The 24,873-nt window shown below is 47.2% G+C and overlaps 1 protein-coding gene across 1 annotated transcript in view; it reads right to left on the minus strand.

Annotated features, from left to right (window-relative positions):
- The window catches only part of LOC144155945 (heme A synthase COX15), a 30,916-nt gene that overhangs the window by 3,092 nt on the left and 2,951 nt on the right, over nucleotides 1-24,873 (minus strand). The window contains exons 5-6 of the mRNA XM_077687668.1: nucleotides 23,196-23,775; nucleotides 11,445-11,558 (exon numbers count right to left, since the gene is read on the minus strand). Coding sequence (XP_077543794.1) covers nucleotides 11,445-11,558; nucleotides 23,196-23,775 — 694 coding nt within the window. The remainder of the gene's footprint in view (nucleotides 1-11,444; nucleotides 11,559-23,195; nucleotides 23,776-24,873) is intronic.

A 24,873-nucleotide genomic window follows, 5' to 3' on the forward strand; every position in this document is an offset into this window, starting at 1 on the left:
CGTAAAAAGGAAAGGCGACCCAACGCATTTCCACTTAAACAGTGCACAAATCTGATGCGGTAACGTCGACTAGAAGGACGAAGGCGCTAGTCGACTGGAAAGATGATCGATGTTTTAAGTTTAGCAATAGCACTACTAGAAAGCTGCCGTGGTACGTCTGCGCGGCGGTTTGCCGCGGTCGGCTGCAGCGGCGGCCCGCTTCCGAAGCAGACGACGTGCCGGAGTAGTGCAACACTTGACAGCAGCGCCGCTAGTTCTCGCGACCGCCACGCGGACTGCCTTCCGGCGGAGCTTCAAAACCGAGTTTATTCTAGTAATGTTACGCTTGACAGTAACGACACTGACGCTTGGCAGCAGCCATTTTGGTGCCTCACGCCAGGGTGGCCAGCTTTATGTGCCGTATTGCGGCTGACATTGACGGGCGGAATTGGTCCGGGCGCCGCTTGGCAACCATGACAGCTATGTCTACTTTTCTAAGATTTAGAGACAGCACACCGGTGCGATAGATAGGGTCAGGCTTGGTTACACTAGCGTAGTTTATTTAGTGGCTCTAGGTTATGCTAGAGACACTAATTAAGCTACGCTTTTTAAGTGGCTATGGGTTACGCTAGACCACTGTCGTTCTTTCACAGCGGGAAGCGATGCAGGCGTTTTCCAGCTTCCAGCCAGCTGAAACAGCCCAGTACAGAGCAGCACGGCATTGCTACTTTGTCTAGGGCTTACAAACTCACTCTCAACATGTCATACAGCCGCACTGCCCTCCGAAAATCACGGCTTATCGAAGAGAGCATGCGCGGCAACACAGAGGCACCAAAATGACAGCGCCCATGGGTCTTCCGGGGTAAACAAATGTCACGTGACGAGGTCCAACCAATGGCCGCTGTCGGTGGCATACAACAATGACAGAAAAGAGTGCTGATACCCTGAAACCTGATCTAGTGGCTGTAACCTTTACTCATTTATGAAACTACTCTGAAGAGGCAAAAGCATGTAGACATGATTAAAGGTGCACCTGCAACAACACTCTGAATCCACTGAGTGAAATGCCTGTGGCACCTCCAGGACAGCATGCCAGAGCAACAAAGCTTCTGAGAGTTCACACAGTTTTTTCTTTTTTAGAGACTACATAGTTTATGGACAAACATAGGATTGCAGCATACTGACTAAACTTAGTACTAGTTGTCTGATGAATAGTGAACTAGGGGGCACACCATATCGTCCACCGGCTCAAGTGCATGGAATACTGCATACAGTGGACCACAAACTCAATACCGTGCAGCCAGCGCTCTGCAGTGCACCACCAATGCAGCCAGCACATCCATACATCGAAGCAAAAGTGCACACATGCAAAGGGAGCCTGAGGTGTACCTGGGTGTCACCTGTGCAACGCTTGCTTGGGGCAAGCAAAGTTCTTTGCTTTTGTGCACCACGTGTCATGGTATGGTTGATTTCTATTCCTCGAAGAGTAGACTGCACTGACCCCTATCAGTTTCCCAGCAGGGAAGAAAATTATGGTGGTGAGTGCAGAATCCTTGCAAATAGTGCATGTTGGTGACATCTTTGCCTTTGCGGAAGAAGTCGTTGCACACCGAAGGTTCATTTCCAAACACACAGTCACCTGTGTCTATACTTTGCAACTCTAAAGCGCTAACCACATGGAGTGATTTTGCATGCGATTTGGGGAGCGACGCGACTAGCGACGAACTACTTTTCGCCGCGGACCAAATTGCTCATCGAATCGCTTGGTTCTGGGTCGCAAGAAAAAGTCACTCGCCTCCCAGAAGTGGCCTCAGCGACTAGCCAATAGGAGAACGGTAAGGGGTGCAACTTATGGCTTAGGGAGAGAACGAGGGGAAGGGGCGAGCGGCGGCACAGTGCATCCTAGAAAAGTACGACCCTCTGCTCACTGGAATACATTTATTTCCAGTTTTTGTGACAAATGCACACATTAAAAAACCTTGTGGCCGTGTGTACTTCGATAATCGTATTGGGTGCTGTGCATCAATATTGGGATCACTTGCGCGATCGCTTTCATGTGGCTGCCTCAGCGAGCGATAGTGAAGAGCGATTGCGGATCCCTGTCGCATAGCCTGTCGCGTCGCTCGCAAAAATTGCTCCATGTGGTTACTGCTTTAGACTTGCCTACAAAGAGTCCTTATGGGCACCATAATACACCGATGTGAAGCATACCTTGGTGAATGCAGGGATGCTTTTTGCCTTTTTTTTCTGGCATTGTGTTTTTTTCAGCTCCCGAGCGATCATGTACCATCGCAAAAAGCATTTGTCTGAAGAGATGAACATGAAGTACCATACAAACCGAAATACCGCCCCCCCCCCCCCATAAAACGCGTGTGAAAGTTGCCCCTTGTCCTATACAGTGATCATTGGCAGAACCATAAGAGTGCAAACATCTTACTATTGTTACTGACCACATCTGCGTGACAGAGATATCTTCTGCATGGCGATTCCTCTTATTCCATTTCATTATTGTGTTGTAATTCTTGTTTGTGTGTTTTGTACTGTGTCAACACTCCAGGATGAGTTCTGAAGCTCGACAGCGGTACATTGCTCCCTTCAGAATGTAAGTGATAAGTGATATAGCGGCCCAGCATCAGTTTGGCACATCCAAGGAAGCATTCCATACTTGCGGAACTATATGTAAAAGTTGTTGTCGTGCCTCGGAAGAGACCATGTTGCGGTTGTTGCTAGGTGCACTCAAAGTTAGAGATTTTAATAGTGGCAGACTTTATTCTGCATGATGTCGCTATGGGCCACATTGCAATCGAGGTCACATGCCAAGGGCTGTAAAGAGACTTCAAAGGCTCTCGGCAACTGTCAGGGAAAATTTAGACAGCTCTGATGAGTGGCTTCACTTCCATAGGTCAGCCCTCTATATAAGATGACCTCCTAACTTAAAAGGCAAAAAAAGCTGAGAAAAAACAATCTGCAGAAAAGCTCACACTTCAACTGCATCTTACCGTACATACTTGAGCAAAAGCCACACCGCACTAATTTTGAGAGAAAAAAAAAATGCCGACATCCGAGGTTGTTTACTACAGCATCTAAACTGCAAGTAATCTAATACACTGAGGTGCATGGTAGCGTCTACACTGCAAGTAATCTAATACACTGAGGTGCATGCTAAGCCGGCGGCCAGACGCAAGTTCGACATGGATGAAAAGTTTGTGCGGTACTAAATACAACAAGAAAAAGGCCTCACAGCGACCAACAGAAGCCGAAAGATGTTTGGTGGAAAAAAGTGCAAGTTTTCAACACTTGCAAAAGAATTTGTGGCGAATGGTATCAGCGCATGAAGAGATGGCTACACTTATTGTCTCAGATGATAGGTGTGAAAGCACTTGGCACTGCTCACCGCATCGGAATTCTGCTGGCAGAATTCTAGGCGAGTTAAGGGTGGGTTACATGGTTCCTGAACTGCAATAGGCTCTGCATCCACTGCCAAAGTGCCATATGCTGAAAGTTTACGAGCGAGTACGAAGGCCGGCTGCTGAAATTTCACCCCCTTGTGAATGCTCTCAGGAGGGAGCATGAATTAACTGGAACGTGGACAAAACCACGATTTGGTTTGAAGCACTAGAACACCATTGTTGATTTGAAAGGCCTGGGAGGTGTCTGTGTGTACACAACCGGTGCAGGACAAAGACCCACTGGGGTGATGTGCATTCCAACGAATGGTAGCAAGCTTCTGCCATGCGCTGTTGTCAGGAAAAGGACACTCCCGAGGGAGAAATTCAGGGAATTATTGTAAGTGTTCAAGAGAAGGGCTAGATGTCTGACCAACGATCTTGGTGTTGACTGGATAAAGACTGTCAGGGCAAACAGACCAACACTCTGCTATAACAGGAAGCCCCCCAGTCCTAGTGCTCAACAGATTCACAGGCCACTTGGCAGACTTAGGTGCATCAAGGACCAGCTCACCGCAACTCAAATGGATTTAGCCGTAATCCCTAGTGAAATCACAAGTGTACTGCAGACGCTCGACGTCTGTGTCAACGGGATGTCTAAAGCAGAATTTCACTGCTGTTTCAGAATGGATGGCTGCAGGCCATGATAAGAGGACCCCTTCAGGGGAACTAAAGTGGGCATCACTGCAACTGTGTGCGTGTGGATTATGAGTGCGTGGCTTACACTGTTATATCACTGGACACTATTGTGAATTTTAAGGTGACAAATTTCGAACTGCATGGCGGTATCGCCGACAAGGTGAGCTCTCCCGGGAGCAAGCTCCCGGAAGTGAAATGGAGTGATAAAAACATTTCTGACATCATTTGGGCCTCTCTTATGCTCACAGCTAGCCACAGTATGAAGCTTTAGTGGGCCATCATTGGCCTGGTTTAAGTACATCCAGCCAAGATGCTAGGAATAAAAAGTGCAGCCCTTACATGAGTACATACGGTTTATTTCCCGTCCTCATCCATCTTCGGCACTCCGTCTGCTCAAGTCACTCATCAGAGCTGTTGAAATAAAACTGTTGCAATTCATTCAAAGGCATACCTGAAGCCTAGAACCTTTAAATTCTCTCCACAGTCCTTGGCACGCGAACTTGACTGCCATGTGACCTGTGGCAATCACTTGCAAACCACAAGAATGAAGACCATTCCCTTATTCTCTCATTTTGGTTGCACCTCGCAACGATTTTGACATCTAGTTTCGCCAGTGTGGAACACTTCCTTGGACATGCCAAACTGGTGCTGGGCGACTACATCACCTTTACTTTGGTGAACTTTTATTACTTATATATTCTGAACACAGTAGCGCAGTGCTGTCAAGTCTCAGCACTCCTCGTGAAATCTTGACACAGTACAAAACACACAAACAAGAATTACAACACAATGATGAAATGGAAAAAGAGAAATCGCAATGCAGAGAATAACTTTGCCGCACAGGTACTGTCAGTGACACTACAGTCGACTCCTGTTGTGGGGACGCAAACACTTCCACTCGGGGCGAGGAGGCGCTAGCGACGCTCTCCTCCTTAGTGGGGAGAGGGTGATCCTCACACACACCTCCCTCCTCTCCCTAGGGGGCAACTCTGGATGCACACGAGAGATCAGCACACGAGAGATCAGGGAGGACCGCCTTTGGATGCGCAGCACACGGTACATAAATGCATTTGGCTACTCTTGGCCTCTCTTGCACTGGCCGTTGGTCCCTACATGCGTAGGTCACGGCACCCATTGTGTTCATTTGCACATGCCTTGATTGCATCAGTTCACCATCTAGGATCTCCAGTGAGTCTCTGCGCATTCTCCACCCCTCTGGTGGGTTGCCTGTGTCCGCACTGTGACAACTCGCGCCGTCTAAGGTCAGCGGACGAGCGCCGATGCCGCCCGGTTGAGCCCAGAGGCTTGAAATGTAAAGCGGCCACCGTGAGCACCCTTTCTGTTACCTCAGCGAGCGTCGCAGCGGCGTATACGCAGGCGGACATTAACTGCCGCCTGATGCCAGGCTAGGCACACGCTGATGGGCATATGCCCCAGGGGCTAGGTGCGTAGTGCAGTGTAGTGTTTTGTATCATGGTTGTCCGTGTAGTAAACCCCCGTACTATTAAAGTTATCGCTTCCCTTTGGAGTGACTGACGTACGCGCGGCGAGAGCCATCCTTGCCGTTTTCGGCTGAGCTCGCTTGAAAACATGGTGGGCAGTCTTTCTCCGCAGTTCGGTGCTGTGCGAGAGTAAGTGAGAATAACAACGGTGCGTTATTCTATTCATAATGCTGGGCCCATGAATACGAAGTCCACGGGCACCGTAAAAAAACTTTGAATTAACCAAACTTCCAAAATAATACAAAAAGCACAAGACCAGCAGTGTTGTTAGTCTGCAACATGTCTCCCTTCTTGATTACGTTCAGAATCTCGACTTCCATTGCCAAGTTGAGCGTACGACACAGGTTGCCATGATGGTTGAGACTTATTTCTAAAATGGAAGCCTGAAGCGTACACCACACAAACTGCTCACATGGCGCTGCACGAAACAAAGAACGCTGGTGCGAGCCTCAACTGGCCTGCCGCTTTATCAACTGTGCGAGGCCGCACTTGTGACGGTGCCAACATCAGTACAAAACACAGCAGTGTTTTTGCGCTTGAAATTCTTGAATTTTATCGAGAAACGGCGGTTGCCTTGATGGGTTTTATTCGCAATAACTCCCAATTAATGCATGTAATAAGTTTTAGCTCTGAATCATTGAGCCATTTCTTCCATTGGATTGCATGTAAAGTTGCTGGGACCAGCACTGCACTTCTTTCAATGAAAATTCTAATTAGGCAGCTTCGAATTACTGGGAGTCGACTGTAGTTGGATGTTTGCGCTCTTATGGTTGCAGGACTAATATTTACACCCTGTCAATGACCGCAGTACGAGACAAGGGGCAACTTCCATACGCATTTTATGGGGGGAGAAAAACTTGGCCTATATTCCAGTTATTACGGTATGTATTTGCTGAGAGGTACGCTCAATGTGCCCTTACAAGCGTTTTCTCTGGGGAATGTTTTTCTGCGCCTTCAAGCATCTACATGAGAGCAGTTATCATCAGTATAAACAGATAGAACAAAAAGGAAAAGGAAAAAAAATTATGCACCCCTCCATCTAATGACGACGATGGTTGAACACGAAGTTTTCTCGTGATGGATTCTTTGGTTGGCTAATCCCACACTGGGAGTATTTCCTACTCTTGAGGTATGCACAGCTTTTCCAGAATATCCACAGCAACTCTCGGGTGTGCACTCTGTAGGCCTAACGTTTGGGTTTGGGGTGTACGGCGCAAATCGGTACCTGCTGCTTGGCGTTCACTTCGACCATGTCGAAATGGAGCAATCAGATAGAAGCCGGCTTCATAACGCAAGGTACCCAGTTTTAATTCCAGCCATGGGAAGTGTTTTTTTTATTTTACTTCACCCACGATTATTCATCATCACTGTCACTGGCAACGCCAGTGACAGAGACGGAAATCTGTGAAGCCCTTAGAAAAATGAAGGCCAAAAAATCATGTGGCCACGACGGCATCCCCAGCTTCATTGTTAAGGGCTGTGGACCGATACTTACACCCATACTGAGACACATCTTCAACCTCTGTATACAATCTGGAGTCTTTCCAACCACTTGGAAACACTCAATTGTTGCACCCATATTTAAGTCTGGCGACCCTTCCCTTGTGGTCAATTATCGACCTGTGTCACTGATTTGCTCTCTGTCCAAAGTTCTGGAGCTTATTTTGTACAGCCGCCTTTACTCTTACTTCTCCCAGAAGCTGTGTACACAACGACATGGCTTTATTCCTCATCGTTCACCTGTGACAAATCTGTGTGCTTTTCTTAGCAAAGTGGTCCCTGCAGTACATTCAAGACACCAAATTGATGTAATCTACTTTGATTTGTCAAAGGCATTCGACACTGTGTCACACTCCTTGCTGTTACAGAAACTGGATAACTATGGAATATGTAAGATGTACTTGATGCTTTTTGAAAGCTACTTGTCTAACCGTACAAACGTTGTACGAGTTGCGGGCTGTTTTTCTGGTGAATTTCGCTCAACTTCTGGAGTGCCTCAGGGAAGCAACCTGGGCCCCTTGTTGTTCTTGGTTTTTATCAATGACTTGGCTGAGCACATGCAACACTCTGAAATGCTCCTCTTTGCTGATGACATTAAGATCTTTCGGCCTATAGACAGGGCTGGCGAGTGCTCTCTTCTACAAGATGACATTAACACCGTGTCAGCATGGTGTTCAGCAAACATGCTTCGCATTAACCCATCAAAGACCAATGTGATATCATAGCATCGTCGACAGGTGCCGATTCAATTGACTCATCACTAAGTTTTAAACACCACATTGAAAAAACAGCCAGCAATGCAATGAAATCCCTTGGACTCATAACGCGTGTCACGAAACAGTTCACTGATCCTACCTGCTATTTGTCCCTGTTTCGGGCTATTGTACGTTCCCGGCTAGAGTACTGCTCGGTTGTATGGAACTCTGTTCCTCAATACTTGTCACTGTCTCTGGAACGAGTCCAGATGAGATTTGTTCGACTCTATTATGATCGTTACCTTTTCAGGAAAATATATTACACGTATGACAGAATACTCGACCACACCTAAGCAGACTGAGTGACAGAAGAACACTCCTCGATATGTGCTTTCTTCACAAGCTCATTCATGGAGCTGTGGACTCTGCTGATTTGCTAACTTCCATCAATTTTCATGTCCCCACACGATGCCGTTCCTCGCCACTATTTTATCCTGCTGTCAATCATAAAAGTCTTGTCCAGAGAATGCAACTCCTTTACAACTCACTTGAAGCGCCTGATCTGAGTATCTTTGATCGGTACAGCACTTTTGTGCAAGCTGTTAAAAATACATCTAAAGCCTGAGTGTGTACTTTTGTGTTGTGAAATCATGTGAGTCAGCCATGTAATGTGGTTTTTTTTTTTTTCATTTCTCATGCTCTTTTTTGGCTATGGTACACATCTTTTGAGAGTGTTCTTTTGCGTTGTAGAATCGTGTGAGTCAGCCATATAATGTTTGTTCCATTGATGTTATTTTTATTATACTCTTTTTTCCCCATTGTACACATCTCCCTTTCCTATCCTTTCCTTTGTTTCTTCTGTGCACCACGCTGAAGGCATCATGCTGTTTGTGGGCACTTATCTAAATAAATAAATAAATAAATAAAAAATAAATAAATCATCGTCAGAGAAAGTTGGCTTTCCTGCAGGGTGAATTGGCATACAACGGCAGTGACAACAGAAAAGCTTTGCTTTAATAAAATATATTCAAGATATGGGACATGAACATAAATAACAGTTGTTCCTGCAAACAACTAAAACACCTTCATGACGCCGTTTATTGTCCGTTTTAATTTTGAGTGATCTGATTGCCAATGAATTTTGGAGAGAACTGCGATATGAAAGCATCATTGAAGACAACGGGCTACTTCTATGAATACTTAGAGCTCTACTCACTTCAAAGTTTAGTGTTTCGGTACTCCACTCAGTTCTTATATTGTGTCCAGGCATTCTCAATTCTTGTAATTTCAATTAAGCACCCAGAGAGACAGGGCCTAGCAACGATGTAGGCATGTACTACTCTGTGACTGCAATGCACCCGAATCCACACTCCTCGTACATGCAATGCCGTATTTACTCACGTAATGAACCCACTTTTTTCCCAGAAAATTCGGCATGAGTTTGGGGGTACGGTTCGTTATGTGGAAAAAATTGCAAGATATTTTTAAAAGTTGAAATTTTATACCGTAAAGTTGCTAAGAGAAGCGGTCAAAGCCTTATTATTTTCGTAAAAACGCGTAGGTAATTATGTAATCAAACTTTTTTTTTATTCACAACATGCTAGTGGCCCCATAGCTTGACATTCATTGTCGGCCCACAGCGCACCGCACCGTCTTCTCTGCCGTCAAGGCACTCCAAAACTTGTTTTCCCACACCACGAAACTTTCCTCCTTTGGGTCCACAAAACACACGGTGATCCCTGTTCACAGCCCAAAAACCTCTCGTTTTCGCCCGTAGCGCACACGCACTGGGCCCACAGTAAAGTGCCACCCAGCCGCGCGGTTTCCATGTGCATCAACGCATTCTCCACCACGTTCAGTTTAAAACCCGCTGTGTAACTCACGTACTAGCCCATCGTATGGCGCACACTAGGAGCACAAAAAAAGGTCGGAACACAGCTGAACAACAAAACCACGGAGCATAACGGCGAATTCGTGGAAGAGCAAGAGCAGAGGAGTGTGGCGTACGTTTAGCGCTTTGTTCGCATGCCGCCGGAACCAGCTGCAACAGCAAATAGCAGGGAAGGAGTGCAGAGTACGTTTTGTGCTTTGTTCGCACGCTGCAACGTTTTCATGACGCCAGAAGGTTTGTTTTGTGTTCAGCAGGTGGCACTCCGCAAGCGCGCACTCTTTAAATTGTGAGTCACGGCATTCAGGCTCACGCCTCCGGCTACAGTTGATTCTTTCTGTTAGAACGCGTTTTTAGTGTTTGTGCGCGTACTGTAGCGTGATGTCGTCACAATGATCGTCTACGGCATCAGCAACCATGCTGAGATGAAAACATATTCCCACTGCATTTTCTATTCAAAGTGACAAAAAAGTAAATTCTCAAGAAGAAAAGCGAGGGAGGGTTCATTGTGCGAGTGGGTTCATTATGCGAGTAAATACGGTATGTATTAATCTGCTAGTTGCCAATTACAACTTGCCAAGCCCATCTACAAATGTGAGAAAAGGGGACTACATTGCTGCCACCAGGACTTCCCGAGTACCGAGACCACAGGATACCGCATTTACTTGGTAATGAACCCTCCCCCCACTTTTCTTCTTCAGAATTTACTTTCTTGTTACTTTGAATACAAAATGCAGCGGGAATATGTTTTTATCTCGGGATGGTTGCTGATGCCGTTGACAATCGCATTAACTTGATATCACAGTACAGTATGCACAGAAATACCAAATATGCATTCCAACAAAAACAAATCTCAAAAGTAGCGGAGACGTGAGCGCGAATGCCGTGGCTTACAATTTAAAAACTGCACACTTGTGGAGTGCCACCTGCTGAATGCAAAACAAACCTTGTGCCATACAAAAGTTGCAACGTGCGAACAAAGCACAAAATGTACTCCGCCCTCCTTCCCTGCTCTTTGCTATGTTTTTGCTGTTCCGGCTGGTTCCGGCGGCGTGCGAACAAAGCACTAAACGTACTTTGCGCTCCTGTGATCTTGCTGTTCCACGATTTCACCACTGCACTCCGTGGTTCTGTTGTTCAGCTGTGTTCCAACCTTTTTTTGTGCTCCTGGTGCATGCCGTACGATGGGCCAGTACATGAGCTACACAGCCGGTTTCAAGCTGAAGGTGGTGGAGCATGCATTGATGCACATGAAAACCACATGGCTAGGTGGCACTTCAGTGTTGACCCAGTTCGCGTACGCTATGAGCGAAAGCAAGAGGATTTTTGGCACTGAACAGGGATTGCTGTGTGTTTCATGGATCCAACGAAGAGAAGTTTCCCGGTGTTGGAAAAGAAATTTTGAAATGCCTTGACGGTATGCTGTGGGCCAACAACAAATGTGAAGCCACAAGTGACTTCAGTGAAGAGGACCGCTCCATAATGAGTAGGGGGCCACTATCATGTTGGGAATAAAAAATAAATTTGATTACATAATTACCTACGTGTTTTTATGAAAATGGTAAGGCTCCGACAGTTCTTCTCTTGGCAACTTGATTGTATGAAATTTCAACTTTTAAAAATCTGCTGCAATTTTTTCCTGCATAATGAACCCTCCCCCCAAAGTCATGCCGAATTTTCTGGGAAAAAAGTGGGCTCGTTACGCGAGTCAATATGGTAAACATCGGTGTAAATTGTGTTAGGCACTCCAGCCTAAACAGTGGCCACTTCCGGCCTCCTTATACATTGGTGTTACCTGGAGCCAGGCAGCTGCCAGAAGACAGTGGAGGGCCTTTCTTGCTCGGGGAGGCAGTGGTTGCTTCCGACCCCAGAGCCAGAGACCGGTCACAACAAGCACTACACTTTCACCCTGGGAACAAAAAGAGAAAGGGGGTGTTCGTTGGTACTGATCTGTTTTTTCTTCTCAAGGTGAATGCTGGTATTCCAAGCATGCGTTTACAGAGACACAGACCTTTCTTGAAATTTCAACACCTGCACGGAGCTGATTTGGTGGGTTTCCAAGTTATTGTGCCTGTGAGACCAGCTTACCAAAAACATGCTCACTTTTCAACCCTTGTACAAAACCGAACTTGACTTGTGCACTTTTTTGTTTGTCTTTGAAGGTGACGACCCTCCTGTCACGATGATTATTTTACAGGAATTAAGGAATACGAAACACGCAAATATAAAAGTGCCTCGCAGCAGCAAATCACTACCCAAGCAATGCACAATGACGAAAATTTGGGCACGATGGAAAACACATTAAACATAAGTATAGGGGCCATGAAGACAAAGTTTGAAATAACTAGACTTCAGTACCTCACTCAGCTTCATTACAGCCACGAAAGACATTCTTTAACTGAAAAAAATGTGAGAAGTATTGAAAAACTTTCACATTTTGTGCTACAGTGACATGTTATGGGCAGAACTGATGTCATATGGGCCAGCACTGAAAACATAATTTTCAGTCTTAACGGCACGTTAGCGTTCAGCTGATGAGATCAAACGGAAATAGAGGCCCCACTACAATCACCCAGTCATTTGTGTTATGAGGGTTAGTTTGGCGGTTGCCAATCGCACAAACATGGCTCTGTGATGCCATAGAAAAGTTGCTGGAAAGTGGCTAGGGAGTCGCCACTGGTTAACATGTTTTTTTTAATATCCCCATTATTTATTCAGTTTGCGATAAAATTGGTATCACTGTTATCGGGACAAAGCGGTCTTTCTAACAAGCTCAAGCTGTATTTTGTCTTCATGGCCCCTATGATAGGTGTGAAAATATTCAAAACATGGACTACTTCGAGAATAGTGCTACACAAAATTAGGATATTGCAGCTCAGCTAAAGTGGAGACAGAAAAAAAAAAAGTGTCAGTTTTGACGTTGAACCGGCAACGTGCAAAAAAAACCGGCCTTGCCAGTAGATAGCAAGTCGGCGGCAATGGCAGGACTGGCCAAGTGGCTGTCAGGAAGCAGCACTGGTGTCACTAAACCGCAATTCCACCAGGCAACTTCGCCCATGCCAGTGGAGCCTTTGTTTCACTTTGGCAAACGCAGCCTACACTCAAGACCACTCCGAGTAGCTCTTTCGACAATGTCCTCAGGAGACTCCACAAGAAAGTCACTGGTGAGCGACGGTACTCTTCAAGCCGAAAGCTAATGGCTTTGTTCTGCGTACCGCATGAAACCTTCCCATATGATGTGCGATACGATCTCTCTTGTGGTTAGCATATCGTGACCAGACTTTTGTGTACATTTTTTGACGGCGACGGGTTCCTCCGTGTCAGTGCACGCTTTCAGCAGCCACCCTCCATTGCCACTATGCACCCGGTTATTTTGCTGGCCCATCAAGATATCACGTGGCTGTTCATTGTTGCTACCCATGAATGCACCCATCCTCTATGCACTGTAGGCAATGCTACAATGTTGCTTGATTCATGATGAACAATGACTCGATGTTCAAAAATGGCTCCTCTTGCTCACACAAAGCAATTCCCTGCCTATACACTCTCAACTTGGCTAGAATTGTTTCTCGGGTGTGAATGGCATCACACGTTTGTGTCCTCGGGCCAACATATACAGCTTGTGGATGTACGGTCACAGAGTGACGTTTCTCCACCCATTGCTCAGCACTTCCACATTGGAAGAAACTCAAGAACATTGCATCTGTGCTTTTCCTTGCCTGACTAAGCACAATGCTAGTACACATAATTAAAATACTATAAAGTGAGCAACTCAAACTAATTTATGACAGACACCTGCACCCAAAGAAAATTTATGAACTGCCTTTTCTTCCAAAGGATTCATGCTCAAATTCAGGTGTTACGCGTCACACCTACACTTGAGCTATGAGGAAAGCCTGGGCCACCTGGGAATCTTCAATGCGAGTGAAAATCTTGTACACCGGGGTATTTCTATTTTCCGCCTCTATATGAAAAACAGCTGTCCCTGTGGAGATCGGCAACCCGACACCTAATTCACTAGGCCACGGCATCAGGTCTGTATGTTAAGTAGAGTTTGAGTCTGTTTTTCGACATTTAAAATTAATTTATTCGTTACATCTTCAGACTATACTGTGAAATGACATATAGGAGGGCACGACATACTTTTTGGGAAACGGGCAGTATGAGAAACTTCATTTCTTTTGCAATCAAAAGCACCTGCCCACACAACACCCTTCTCACTTTCTTTTTTTAGTTATTGACCCTACCTCCTTTTCTTTCTCCAACCCCTGCATAGTACATACACGCGCATCACGCCTGCCCCGTGACGAGTGTTACAGCACTATTACAGTAGTAAGCCTGACGACAAGCCTTGTACGTTTATCTGCCTGTCCACTCAGCTCCCTTTTTGGAGCAAGAGCTACAATGGCCGCATTCTTGCTGTTTCGCTGTGGCTGGTGGCCGCCCCGCGAGCTGAGCGGTTCCTAGCTGGCAGCGGTTCCCAGGGAACCTGCGGCGGCAAGGGAACCTAGCAATTCCCTAGGTGCCGCAGCTGGCAGCGCCACTACTCCCCCCCCCCCTTTTTTTGAAGAGGCGGCTCGGTGGGATCCGTCGTAAGATATGGAAAGTGAGTCGGAGATACTGAAAGAAGCCAGGCTTCTTCGTCGAAACCAAGAGGAGGCAACGAGCTGTGGAGACAAAGGAAGAACGCGCCGCATGCCTCGAGAAGCGTTGTAACCGTAGAGAGAACCAAGCTAAACAATAACATTAACTGTACCTCTCGCTACACACATCCAGGCATAACTGAGTTAGGCCACAGCCAATTTTTTGCACCATTACGGGGGCACCAGCCACATGTTTCTGCTGGCTATCACTTATTCACTGTGCAAGTACAAGACGGAAGCTTCAGGCCATGTGGACTAGAATTAGAGGCAGCCCCCGGAGTGGGAGGGTACGACGGAGCGGATACCTCAAAGGGGTAAGGGGGACGGCATGCACTGTAGGATTGGTAGTGCTACTTTCTGGAGCACTTAAAAGGCTGGTGGAGGTTGAAGGGTCATACATACCACCACAGGATGAAGGTACACAAGAGCAGGAGGTGCTTGGATAGGACATGTTTTTTGTGTTAGGCATTATTACTATTTTTTTTTTGCTCCAAGTTTTTTTTCTTTTTCCCTGCATGACCTTAATGAGCTATCCCAAGCCCGGATTCTGTCAATGCTGAAGTGACCTTCTGCAGGGTGTGTTTGAGTGCAGGGTGTGTTTGAGTGCAGGCTGTGCTCAAGGTTGTGAATCATCCCCCATGTGAGTGAAAAGTGCTCCCCAGAACCTTGTATACACTCCGGTTTAAGAACAAGAGGGACAAGAATGGTATAAAATATGGCCACGAGTTTTTGCAGTGCACTTCGTCCTGTAGCCCCCAGGCACCTCCACACTATCAGTTTAGCCTAGGCCAACTAACGGCTGAAAAACAAACAAGCTCCCGGAATTCTAACGATGTGGAAGCCTAAGCCATAGCTCACTTTCGGCACTTTGGCAGCAAGTCTGATTTTTCAGCAAAATTGTGTCCTTAGATTTGCTGTGGGAAGATTAATATGTGTTGCACTTTTGAGTTCTGAATACATAATTCCTATAAAGATGAAAACTACGCACACAAAAAAGCTGACTGACACTGAGTGCTGACCCAATGATGATGGCCACCATTTCATGGCTGTTGGCCAATCGCCCTGAGTTGGTGTGTGTGGGTTGACTTGAAAATGACTGGCCCGTACCGGCAATTCATATGCACCTCGCATTACCGAGGGTGAATCATCACTGCCCTTCTTGAAGCCAAAATTTTTCATGATGATCATCAATGAGCTGAGCTACTACCTTTTTCTGTGACCGCTGGTAGCAGCCGTGGGTACACAAGTGGGCAAATTGTACGAGGCAGTGAGAGTCATCTTGGCCCTTGGTAACATGATCAATGTTGACGGAAAAGAAATTCACTCCTCCCTGGTCCCACCAGTAAGGAGTTGGAGAATTGCCTGATAACTGGTTCCGACGAGCCGTTAAATATATATCTCGCGATGTGCAGATTCTATAGGTTTTTTTTTTAATGCCGGATGATGAGGGAATCTCACCAGAAGTATGGCAGAGTGAAAAATTTCTTAGAAGTCAACAAGCCTGAGATTTTCTAGGGGTGGACAATTATTTCCATCCAATTATAAATCTAGTAGTGATTCGGCAGTACCGTATACATCCACCCATTAAATATGTGTAACAGGACCTATGCATCTGGGTGACACCTAGTATTCTTGAAATCATATTATTTTTTGCAATAATCATTACTTGCACTGTGCCGTTTGTACCAAGACTGGATTTATACATAACCATCCGCCCATGCTCGGTGATCCCCATGTGCCAGAAAAGTGAGATTCAAATGCAGCGCCAGTCAGTGCAAAGGTGTTGGAGAGAACTAAAAAAGCCAAATGAGCTGAGCAGCTCTTTTCGTCTACTATTCTTCAGCTATGCGCACTTCCTCAGTCTGCCACAGCTGTTTCATTCTTTGTATTGAGTGACACACTTGGGGTTTTTTTTTTTTTTTTTTTTTTCTGAGCACATCACAGTAACCAAAGGTTTATTGTTGTGTACCACTGTACAAGACCAACAGCCACAAGGAAAATGTCTTAATGAGTTCCCTGACAATACCGTACGTGAGCAGTGGCTGAAGAAGATGGTTTTCATCACAGGGAGTGCCAGGGGTCGGCTGTCATACCCAACATTTGCACTTGTTGGGCTTGTAAGCCACCTTGAAAGAAGTTCTACAAAGATGGCTCCCATTCTAGTGAAGGAGCCGCAACCGTTAAAGAAGTTTGCGTCTCATCTGCTCCCTTCGGTGGCAATAAAAACCTTTTTTTTTTTTCCGTGCAAAAAATGGTGGTGCTGCCACGCACAAAATGGTACTTTTGGAGCTGGTTGTAACCAAATTCACGAAGCCCTTGCTGTCAAATTTCACACATGGACAGATAAAGCCTCAGGCAAAAAGACTGATTGAGGTTTAACGCACTGACGGTACACGGTCAATGAGGCGTGCCATAGTGGAAGTCTGTGGATTAATTTTGACCACCTGGGGATCTCAATGTGCGCCGAAATCTCAAAGACACGGATGTTTTCGCTTTTTGCCTCCATCAAAAAAGTGGCTGGGAATCGAACTTGCGTCCTTGGGCTCAGCAGCACAATGCCTTAGCTACTGAGCCACTGCAGTGAGTTCAGGCAAAAAGAAAACTCCTCAACCTAAGGCCAAAGACAATGACAGTTCTGAAAGTTTGAATGAATGGAAATGCTCAAAATAAAATATGATGGCCAAACAGACGAATATGATACTGGTATAGTTCATTCGTGTATGGTCGTGTTTGTACAGCTAACAGCCAGGTACAGACTCAGTGCATTCTACATACTGATCACTACCATAGGTACGGATGGGTAATGGTCAGTACTGATTGGTATGACAGTTACATTTTATTCCAGCAGTCACAGGTTGTGCTGCAAGTGAAGCAAAGCCAGCAAAGTTGAGGATTCAGTTGAGCGGTACCTGACAGCACACACCGCCTCCACCAATTTTCCAGCCTGCCAGTTCCTGTAAACACCGACTGCACAGTATCTATTAAATCATGTTTCGTACGCAGCATATTTTTGTTTTTTAACTTCCTACCTTCCTATGGTCATACAATATTCCTCCTACCGTTCGATGGTCATACAATATTCCTCATCGGAACTACTTTTCATAGTATAGGAAAATTGCTTAATTCAGACAGAACATCGACTGTAATCAGGCCGTATTTATTCGATTATAAGGCGGTCACGATTATAAGGTGAGGAGGAGAGTAACCCCCCCCCCCCCCCCCCCCGAGAGAGAGAGAGAGAGAGAGAGAGAGAGAGAGAGAGAGAGAGAGAGAGAGAGAGAGAGAGAGAGAGAGAGAGAGAGAGAGAGAGAGAGAGAGAGAGAGAGAGAGAGAGAGAGAGATTCGAATATAAGGCGGGGTATGACTTTGGTACTATAGATTTTGGGAAAAAAAAAGAATGCGCTTTATAGTCGAATAAATACGGTAACCTCGGGGAAGCCTATGTGTCACATATACGCCTCGAGCTTCGCGATCGCTGCGCCGCCTGCCGCCGCTTCTCCGCGGCGTTGACGGGATGTGCGCTGCGTGGCTGATAGGGGCTCGTGCAGTGTTTTGGTTGTGTTTCGCTTCTTTTCGCTTTTCCGCACCCTAAAAAAAACTTGTTATGGTGACATCTAAGCAAAGATCATGTTCCAGGAGAATTGATCAGCTTTATACGCCTCGAGCTTCGCGATCGCTGCGCCGCCTGCCGCCGCTTCTCCGCGGCGTTGACGGGATGTGCGCTGCGTGGCTGATAGGGGCTCGTGCAGTGTTTTGGTTGTGTTTCGCTTCTTTTCGCTTTTCCGCACCCTAAAAAAAACTTGTTATGGTGACATCTAAGCAAAGATCATGTTCCAGGAGAATTGATCAGCTTTATACGCCTCGAGCTTCACGATCGCTGCGCCGCCTGCCGACGCTTCTCCGCGGCGTTGACAGGATGTGCGCTGCGTGGCTGATAGGGGCTCGTGCAGTGTTTTGGTTGTGTTTCGCTTCTTTTCGCTTTTCCGCGCCCTAAAAAAACTTGTTATGGTGACATCTATAAGCAAAGAGTATGTTTAGGTAATTTAAAAAGCAGCTGCGTCTCCGTAGAGCACGCGATCACATGCAAGAGCTACCCGGGTACGCGGTTCGGCGCGCATCGTCGCCGCTCTTCCGGGCGTCTGCGACGGTAGCAGCATATCACCCCTGTCACCTCCAAATACGTCAGGCACAAATGAATTCTACTGCCCTCTCGTTTAGACCTGATAATGGCACAGTGAGGGGTTGGCTTCGTTTTGCCGCGTGAACAACGAATAAGGCTTCGTTTCAATATATACGTCGCAGAAAAATATGTTTCGGGGATGTGATTAGCCAATTACGCACAATAACTTATGCATTTTATAAGAATATAAAGAATATATGTTAAGTATAGTCCAAGCCTGTACGTCGTTAAATATGTGCCCACACACGCCTTATAGCAATAACCAAGGCAATCTAATATGAAACCCCGGAAAAATACATTCTGTTCAAGTGCGCAAGAAACATAATAACTCTAACGCAGATAAAAAATACAGTGCAGCTTATGACATGTTAAAGACATTCGACGAAACTTAAGGCAGGTAGGGCTCACCAGACCAACCATACGCGAAATGCACTGCTATTTCGCGAGACATGGGTCGGGGGTAGGGGAGGGGGACGCTGTGTACAAATGCATAGCGGAATCAAGCAATGAACGTTTTAGTAATCACACACAAATCTCGCGTCCACTGCCGGTTTGTCTTTCGACTTCAACGAACAGCTGATCGTTCGGCAGACGCATTTTTGGAAGTATACACGGTAAGCAGTTCACAAGCGATGAAAGGTGTCGTTGAAAAGGTGTGGTATGTGATAAGGCCCTCTAATTTGAGTTTCTCTTTTATTGCAGGCTCCCTGTGCCATGTGACGGTATTTCGAAGAAGCGTTTAGTCGCGGACGCCGATTATATTCTAAGCCTGTCAGCGTGCTGCTCGCAGAGGATATATGTAGCAGATGAATGCTTGCGGGCGCTCACCTTACGACAAGGCGACTCTTTGTCGTGTGCTGATCCCCAAGTATAATTCTGCATTATCCGTCGTACTTACGTTGAATATTCCCGAAAATAACACACACTGGCTTGTAAATGGTGGTGATCAATATATGAGTGTTCCGCTGAATATATAAGCGCACAAAACTGATTTACATCGTAGTGTATACCCGTAGCATGAACATCTCAGGAACCGGTGATTACGGAGACACTGCTAGTAAATTCAGGGCAATGTAACTACAATCACGTCTATGTATACGCCGGTTTCGCGACGCTGGTCTGCGACACACACCTGGCGCTTATACAGACCACATTAGGATCGCGTCAGAAACATTTACACTCTCGTAAACACACCCCATTTGCGAACAGAGTGACTGCTCCACATAAACATGGATTTCCACGCCCGCGAACGCTAAATCTCAGTCGTGAACATGCCGCAAAAGCAGCGGCGACCGTGGGGTGCAGGACGGAGACTCCCGCGCCTGCTTTCGAAACGGGCCGCTAGGGGGATTTCAGTGGCGCCCCTACTAAGGTCCCTAAAATTACTAAGGTAGCGCCATCTTTAGATCTCGCCGCCTTTCGCCCTCGCCCGCGCTCCTCTCTTACTTCGTTTTTTGCCATTTTCTTTTTCGCCGGCGAACGCCGCGCGCCATTGGCCAAGGGAAAAGTCACGTGGTTTTGTTTTTTTTTTGCTCCGCCGCCGGGTCGCCTCGCCGATGCCTCGCCGGCTGGGACATTGCGCAACGCCGCCGCTGCGACGCCATTGCTGGCTTCCGAGCCACCGTCGCCACCGTGCTTCAGTACCGGAATTAGCTGCACGCTTCGAAAAAATGTCGCACCGGTGTCGTTTTAGGTTGCTTCTCGGTGTCGATGTGTTGTGCCTTAGGCAGCGCGAATATCGTCAGGCAGGGCACAAGACTTCGTTATTCCGTCCGGGAAACGCGACGCAGAAAGGAGAAAAGTTTGGTTGCATAGATTTGAACGGGCATACTTCAGGCCGACGCTACCATCACTCTTTTGCGAGGTAAGTTTCTGAATGCTTGTTCTTGCTCTGTTAAATTCTGCGCGAGCTTGAGCGGTCACTTACGAAGAAATGCGTATTCCCTTCGCGACCGTCGTCCACGCTTTGTTCTGAGTAGGCATTGCGCGCAGCGCCGAGTTCGTCCCGTCGTAAGCTTTGGTTTGGATAAGAGGCCGTATATTTGTCATGTGCGCGCTTAACTTCCAGCATCAATATCAGCGGCGTAGCATGTTCAGTCAGCTGTCGTAAGGGTTTCGTGACGCGAGAATTGTTCACCTGAATTCATGCTTGTTTTGGCCGACGGCAGCTTGCGTCTGACCATGTATCGTGTGCGTTCCGAGTGCGTGTACGCTCTTTTTGGCGTGAAGTCATGTTTTGTGTGTTAGCTACCCGGGTGGTATTATAATCCCGTTGTTATGACATCGGAGTGATTTGCTGCGTAATATGGGCTTGGTCGGTGCGGCGCAAATTGAGGCTGTTGCGAGAAAAAAAAAATTGCGGCTAGGTAAAACAATTTAAGGTCAGCTAATATAGTGACCGCGCCGTTGACGTACGTTTGATGCGCAATTTCTGTTATCGCTTTATTAAATTCGCGCACGTTTGAATGAGCACTTCAAATGCATATTCGCACCGTAACGGCTGTACGCCCTTTCTTCCGTGTATGCACAGAGGAACGTTAATTACGACTTACGTTTGCATTACACGTGATGCCGTACAGTCGGTAAAACGCTTGTGTATAACAGCGATTTCAACTTCAACCAGCTACATCCGAAAACTGCCGAAACATACTCGTTCCAAACATGTCGGAGGCAAAAGCGAAGGGCTAATACTTCAGAATTCCTCAGTAGTTTAATTCAAATCCCGCTCCGGCGGGGCAGGTTAGGGCTGAGAGTACGAAAGCTGTGTTATAGACAAGCCTTTTACCGGCTGTACATTTGCAGTGTGCACGCTTACTTCATCTTAGTAGTCAATGGCGCAGCGTATCCAGTCATTGCGATTTGAACCAAAACACACTGGGCGACTATATTATTTTCAGCAGACGTATTTTTGTCCAGCAAAGCGCTTGCTAAACGGGTTTAGTGTAGCGAGTTGAGCGGACGCGGCACTGAGCAGATGCGCGAACACGAATTTGACCATGCTACGGTAGAACAGTCACTAACTCCCTTCTGCAATGCATTATTGCCTATATTTGCGGAGTGTTTGTGGCGCATCTCAAACTCGGTGGCGACATTTCTTTTCCCTTCTCAATAGGATTATTTCACGGATCAATTTGAGCAACGGATATTGGAGAAGCTTGGCGTTAAAAAAACTAAACCCAAATGCCACTCCCAACATTTTTTCTCACGGGAAGCCACGTCAGCAGCACAAGCCACCTGCACGACGTCATTACGGACGTTTGTTCCAATAAAATATCTATTTGCTGGCACCAATTCATTTTTGTGATTTGTTTTCTCTTGATAATCATCGTGACATTGGTCCTCTTTCGAATTTCTTTCGGGTGTATCCCTGTGTTAGTGCAATGTACAAATCTGCCAGAATATATCCCAGCACAAAACAATTCTGTCCAGGCGCCTTCATTAATAACGGCTGTAAACGACCGCGCCCGGTGAAAAAACGTATTGCATGATTGCAGTAACTAGTTACTGCAGTAACTAGTTACATAATTTGTACCTAGAGGGACTGTAATTTCAGTTTACCCGATCGATTGATCGCAGTCTTCTCTGGCGCGTATTCCCAGAATTACAAGTCTGCGTTTTTCACTAGGTTCGCACATGAACGTACGGCCGCGAGTGTAGTTTAGTGTATCCGGCTGCGAAGTCGGGGAAGCAGGGGCTTTTCACGTCGCTGTACGTGCACACACGCACAACAGCATGTGTATGTTTTTAGTCTACTCACAGCAGCCTATAACGACATGAAGGTGAAGGAAACATTTCTACAAAAACGGCAAAGCACTCTAAACTGCGCGTAATTAAGGTAGGCTGTAGGTCGTTAGTAAAAGCGGGCGCAGAGTGAACGCCGCTGAGGATACACAATTATCGCAAGAAAGGCGAGTGCAAGGACGCCAGCGCAGCGCTCGAACTACGGCATTTGCGAATGAAGCGCACTGTATACTGCCGCGAACCGTGCGCAAGACCTCTGTGCAGTGATTGCACGACCACAGTCACGCGAATGCAAGAACGGAACTACCGTAACAGAGCAGTTTGAAATGTCCACGCTCGATCCTTTCGCATTCACGAGCTATCCTGAGGTGTTACAGAATGCCGCACACGTAAACAAAAACCCCGCTGTGCGTATGCGCCAGCGGCATCCGCCCCGCAAATATCCCCTTGTAGACAAAAATATAAAACAAAACACTATCACTCAGTGCCTGTTGGTAAAACGGGGCTCTAGAAATCCTATAAATGCTACCAAAGAGCGATTTCGGCGCGAAAACAAGAGCAAACTGCAGCGAGCGCCCTGAAGCGTAGCGAGGGCGTCTGCTCTCAAGTGGCCAACAAATATGGCGGCCCCGCCGCGGAGTTAAAGGGACGGCGGCGCCGCGGGTGAGGGGAGAGAAAAAAGAGGAGGGCAGCGGAGAAGGAGGGAGCAGTTGGCGCTACCTTAGTTCTTTCAGGGACCTTAGCCCCTACAGGCAGCACTCGAGGCGTATAGTACTGTGTGTTTTACCAGGACCAAAGCGGTAGTATTTGGTGAAATTTGAAAAAACAATGTTGTCACCTCCAATAAATCCTGAATTTGCCTTTGGAAGTACTAGTAGTCATATCCTACAGTATGTATCATTTGTGTGTGTCTCTCTGACCGCAGTCGCTGGATGTGGTACACACTCAGACACACAAATATAGCAGAGCAAAGCTGTCTCACCAGGATACGGTGGTCAAACTGGGCCGTTGTTGGGTTCTCGGTGAAATTTCGCACCTTGGGCTCGAGCGCCATGATGTCAGAGGGCACCCAACGGTCGGCCATCTTGGGGAAGGAGTTGTAGACGAGGCCCGCGCGCAGCCCTGCCACGATGGCGCCCGACATGGCCGTCACAAAGACCAGACCGAGGACGCCATGGATTCCCCGGCGCATGGTCGCTGGTCGCAGCAGCAGTGGGGTGGAGGCAGGCGTGGCATACGACAGGTGCGAGAGGCCCGACCAGAAGGCCAGGCTGTACCAAGCCAGGGCGGTGCCGAGGTGGGCGGCCAGCCGGTACTGGCTCACGTGGGGCTGGTCGCGCAGGCCGCTGCGCACCATGAACCAACCCAGGAAGCCCTGGAAGGCCAGCCCCACGGCCAGCAGGCCCACGTGCACCTTGGCCCGCCGGCTCAGGCAGCCCCGCCACCAGAACCAGCCGGCCCCCGCGTAGAAGACGGCCCCAATGGCACGACCCCACGTCCGGTGCACGTACTCGATGTACCAGATGCGCTTGAACTCGGACAGCGTCATTTCCTGATTGAACCTGCACATGAGGAAAAGGAAAAGACAATCACACTCCTCTTTTTTTTTTTTTTTTTTTTTTTTTCCAGTCTGCTAGCATGGCAGAAAGCCTGCAGCTGCTGAAGGGCCTGAGGCGCACTGCTGAGCGCACATCACGTGTAGTGCGGTTCACTGCACTGCTACGCTCTTATCCCGCAGGCCTTCCGAAACATCCGTTCAATGGCTCAATGATCCCATGCTGTGAGCTGTCCACGCTGAGTTTTGGCTGAGGAGATTCATGGCTAGCTGCTGGTTAATAACTTCAACTAGTACTTCCCCAGTTCTTGGCTTTCCACTTTCAGGAGTGACTGATGAAGATTTCACCAAACTAGGAATCAGAAACACGGACTGTGAAGCAACAGACTGGCTTTGTCAGTCAACAGATTTGATTTCCCTCTTTTCCAAGGGGGGGGGGTAGGTACTATACGCCTCGAGCGCTGCTGCCTGTAGGGGTGCCACTGAAATCCCCCTAGTGACCCGTTTCGAAAACAGCCACGGGAGTCTCCGGCCCGCTTCCCACTGTCGCCGCTGCTTTTGCTGCACGTTCACGACTGAGATTTAAGGTTTGTATGCGTTCAAAATACATATTTATGTGGAGCAGTCACTCTGTCCGTAAATGTGGTGTATTTATGAGGGTGTAAATGTGTCTGACGCGATCTTAGTGTGGCCAGTGGCCAGGTGCGTGTCACAGACCGGAGTCACGAAATCGACATATGCATGAAGCTGATGTCATTCCACTGTGCTGAAATTTCGTTTCCTCATACGGTCATGTTGCGGCTATACACTACAATGTAAATCGGTTTTGTGTGCTTACATAATCTAGCCGAGTACTCATACCTGACAGCACGCCATAAGCCAATGTCATATCTCAGATATTAATCACTACCCTGTACAAGCCAATGTGGCATAAATTTCACGGACATTCTACGAAAGAAGTACGATGGATAATGCAAAATTATACTCGGCAATCAGCACACGACAAAAAAATGTAGTGCTGGGTCTTGTCGCGAGGTGAGCACAGGCAAACCTCGGCGAGCAGCGGAGAGACTGGCTTATAGAGTAATTGAGACTAAACGGTTCT

Source organism: Haemaphysalis longicornis, unplaced genomic scaffold (genome assembly GCF_048455015.1).
Source record: "Haemaphysalis longicornis isolate Haplotype H1 unplaced genomic scaffold, Haemaphysalis longicornis Haplotype H1 scaffold_1, whole genome shotgun sequence".
Classification (NCBI taxonomy): Eukaryota; Metazoa; Arthropoda; class Arachnida; order Ixodida; family Ixodidae; genus Haemaphysalis; species Haemaphysalis longicornis.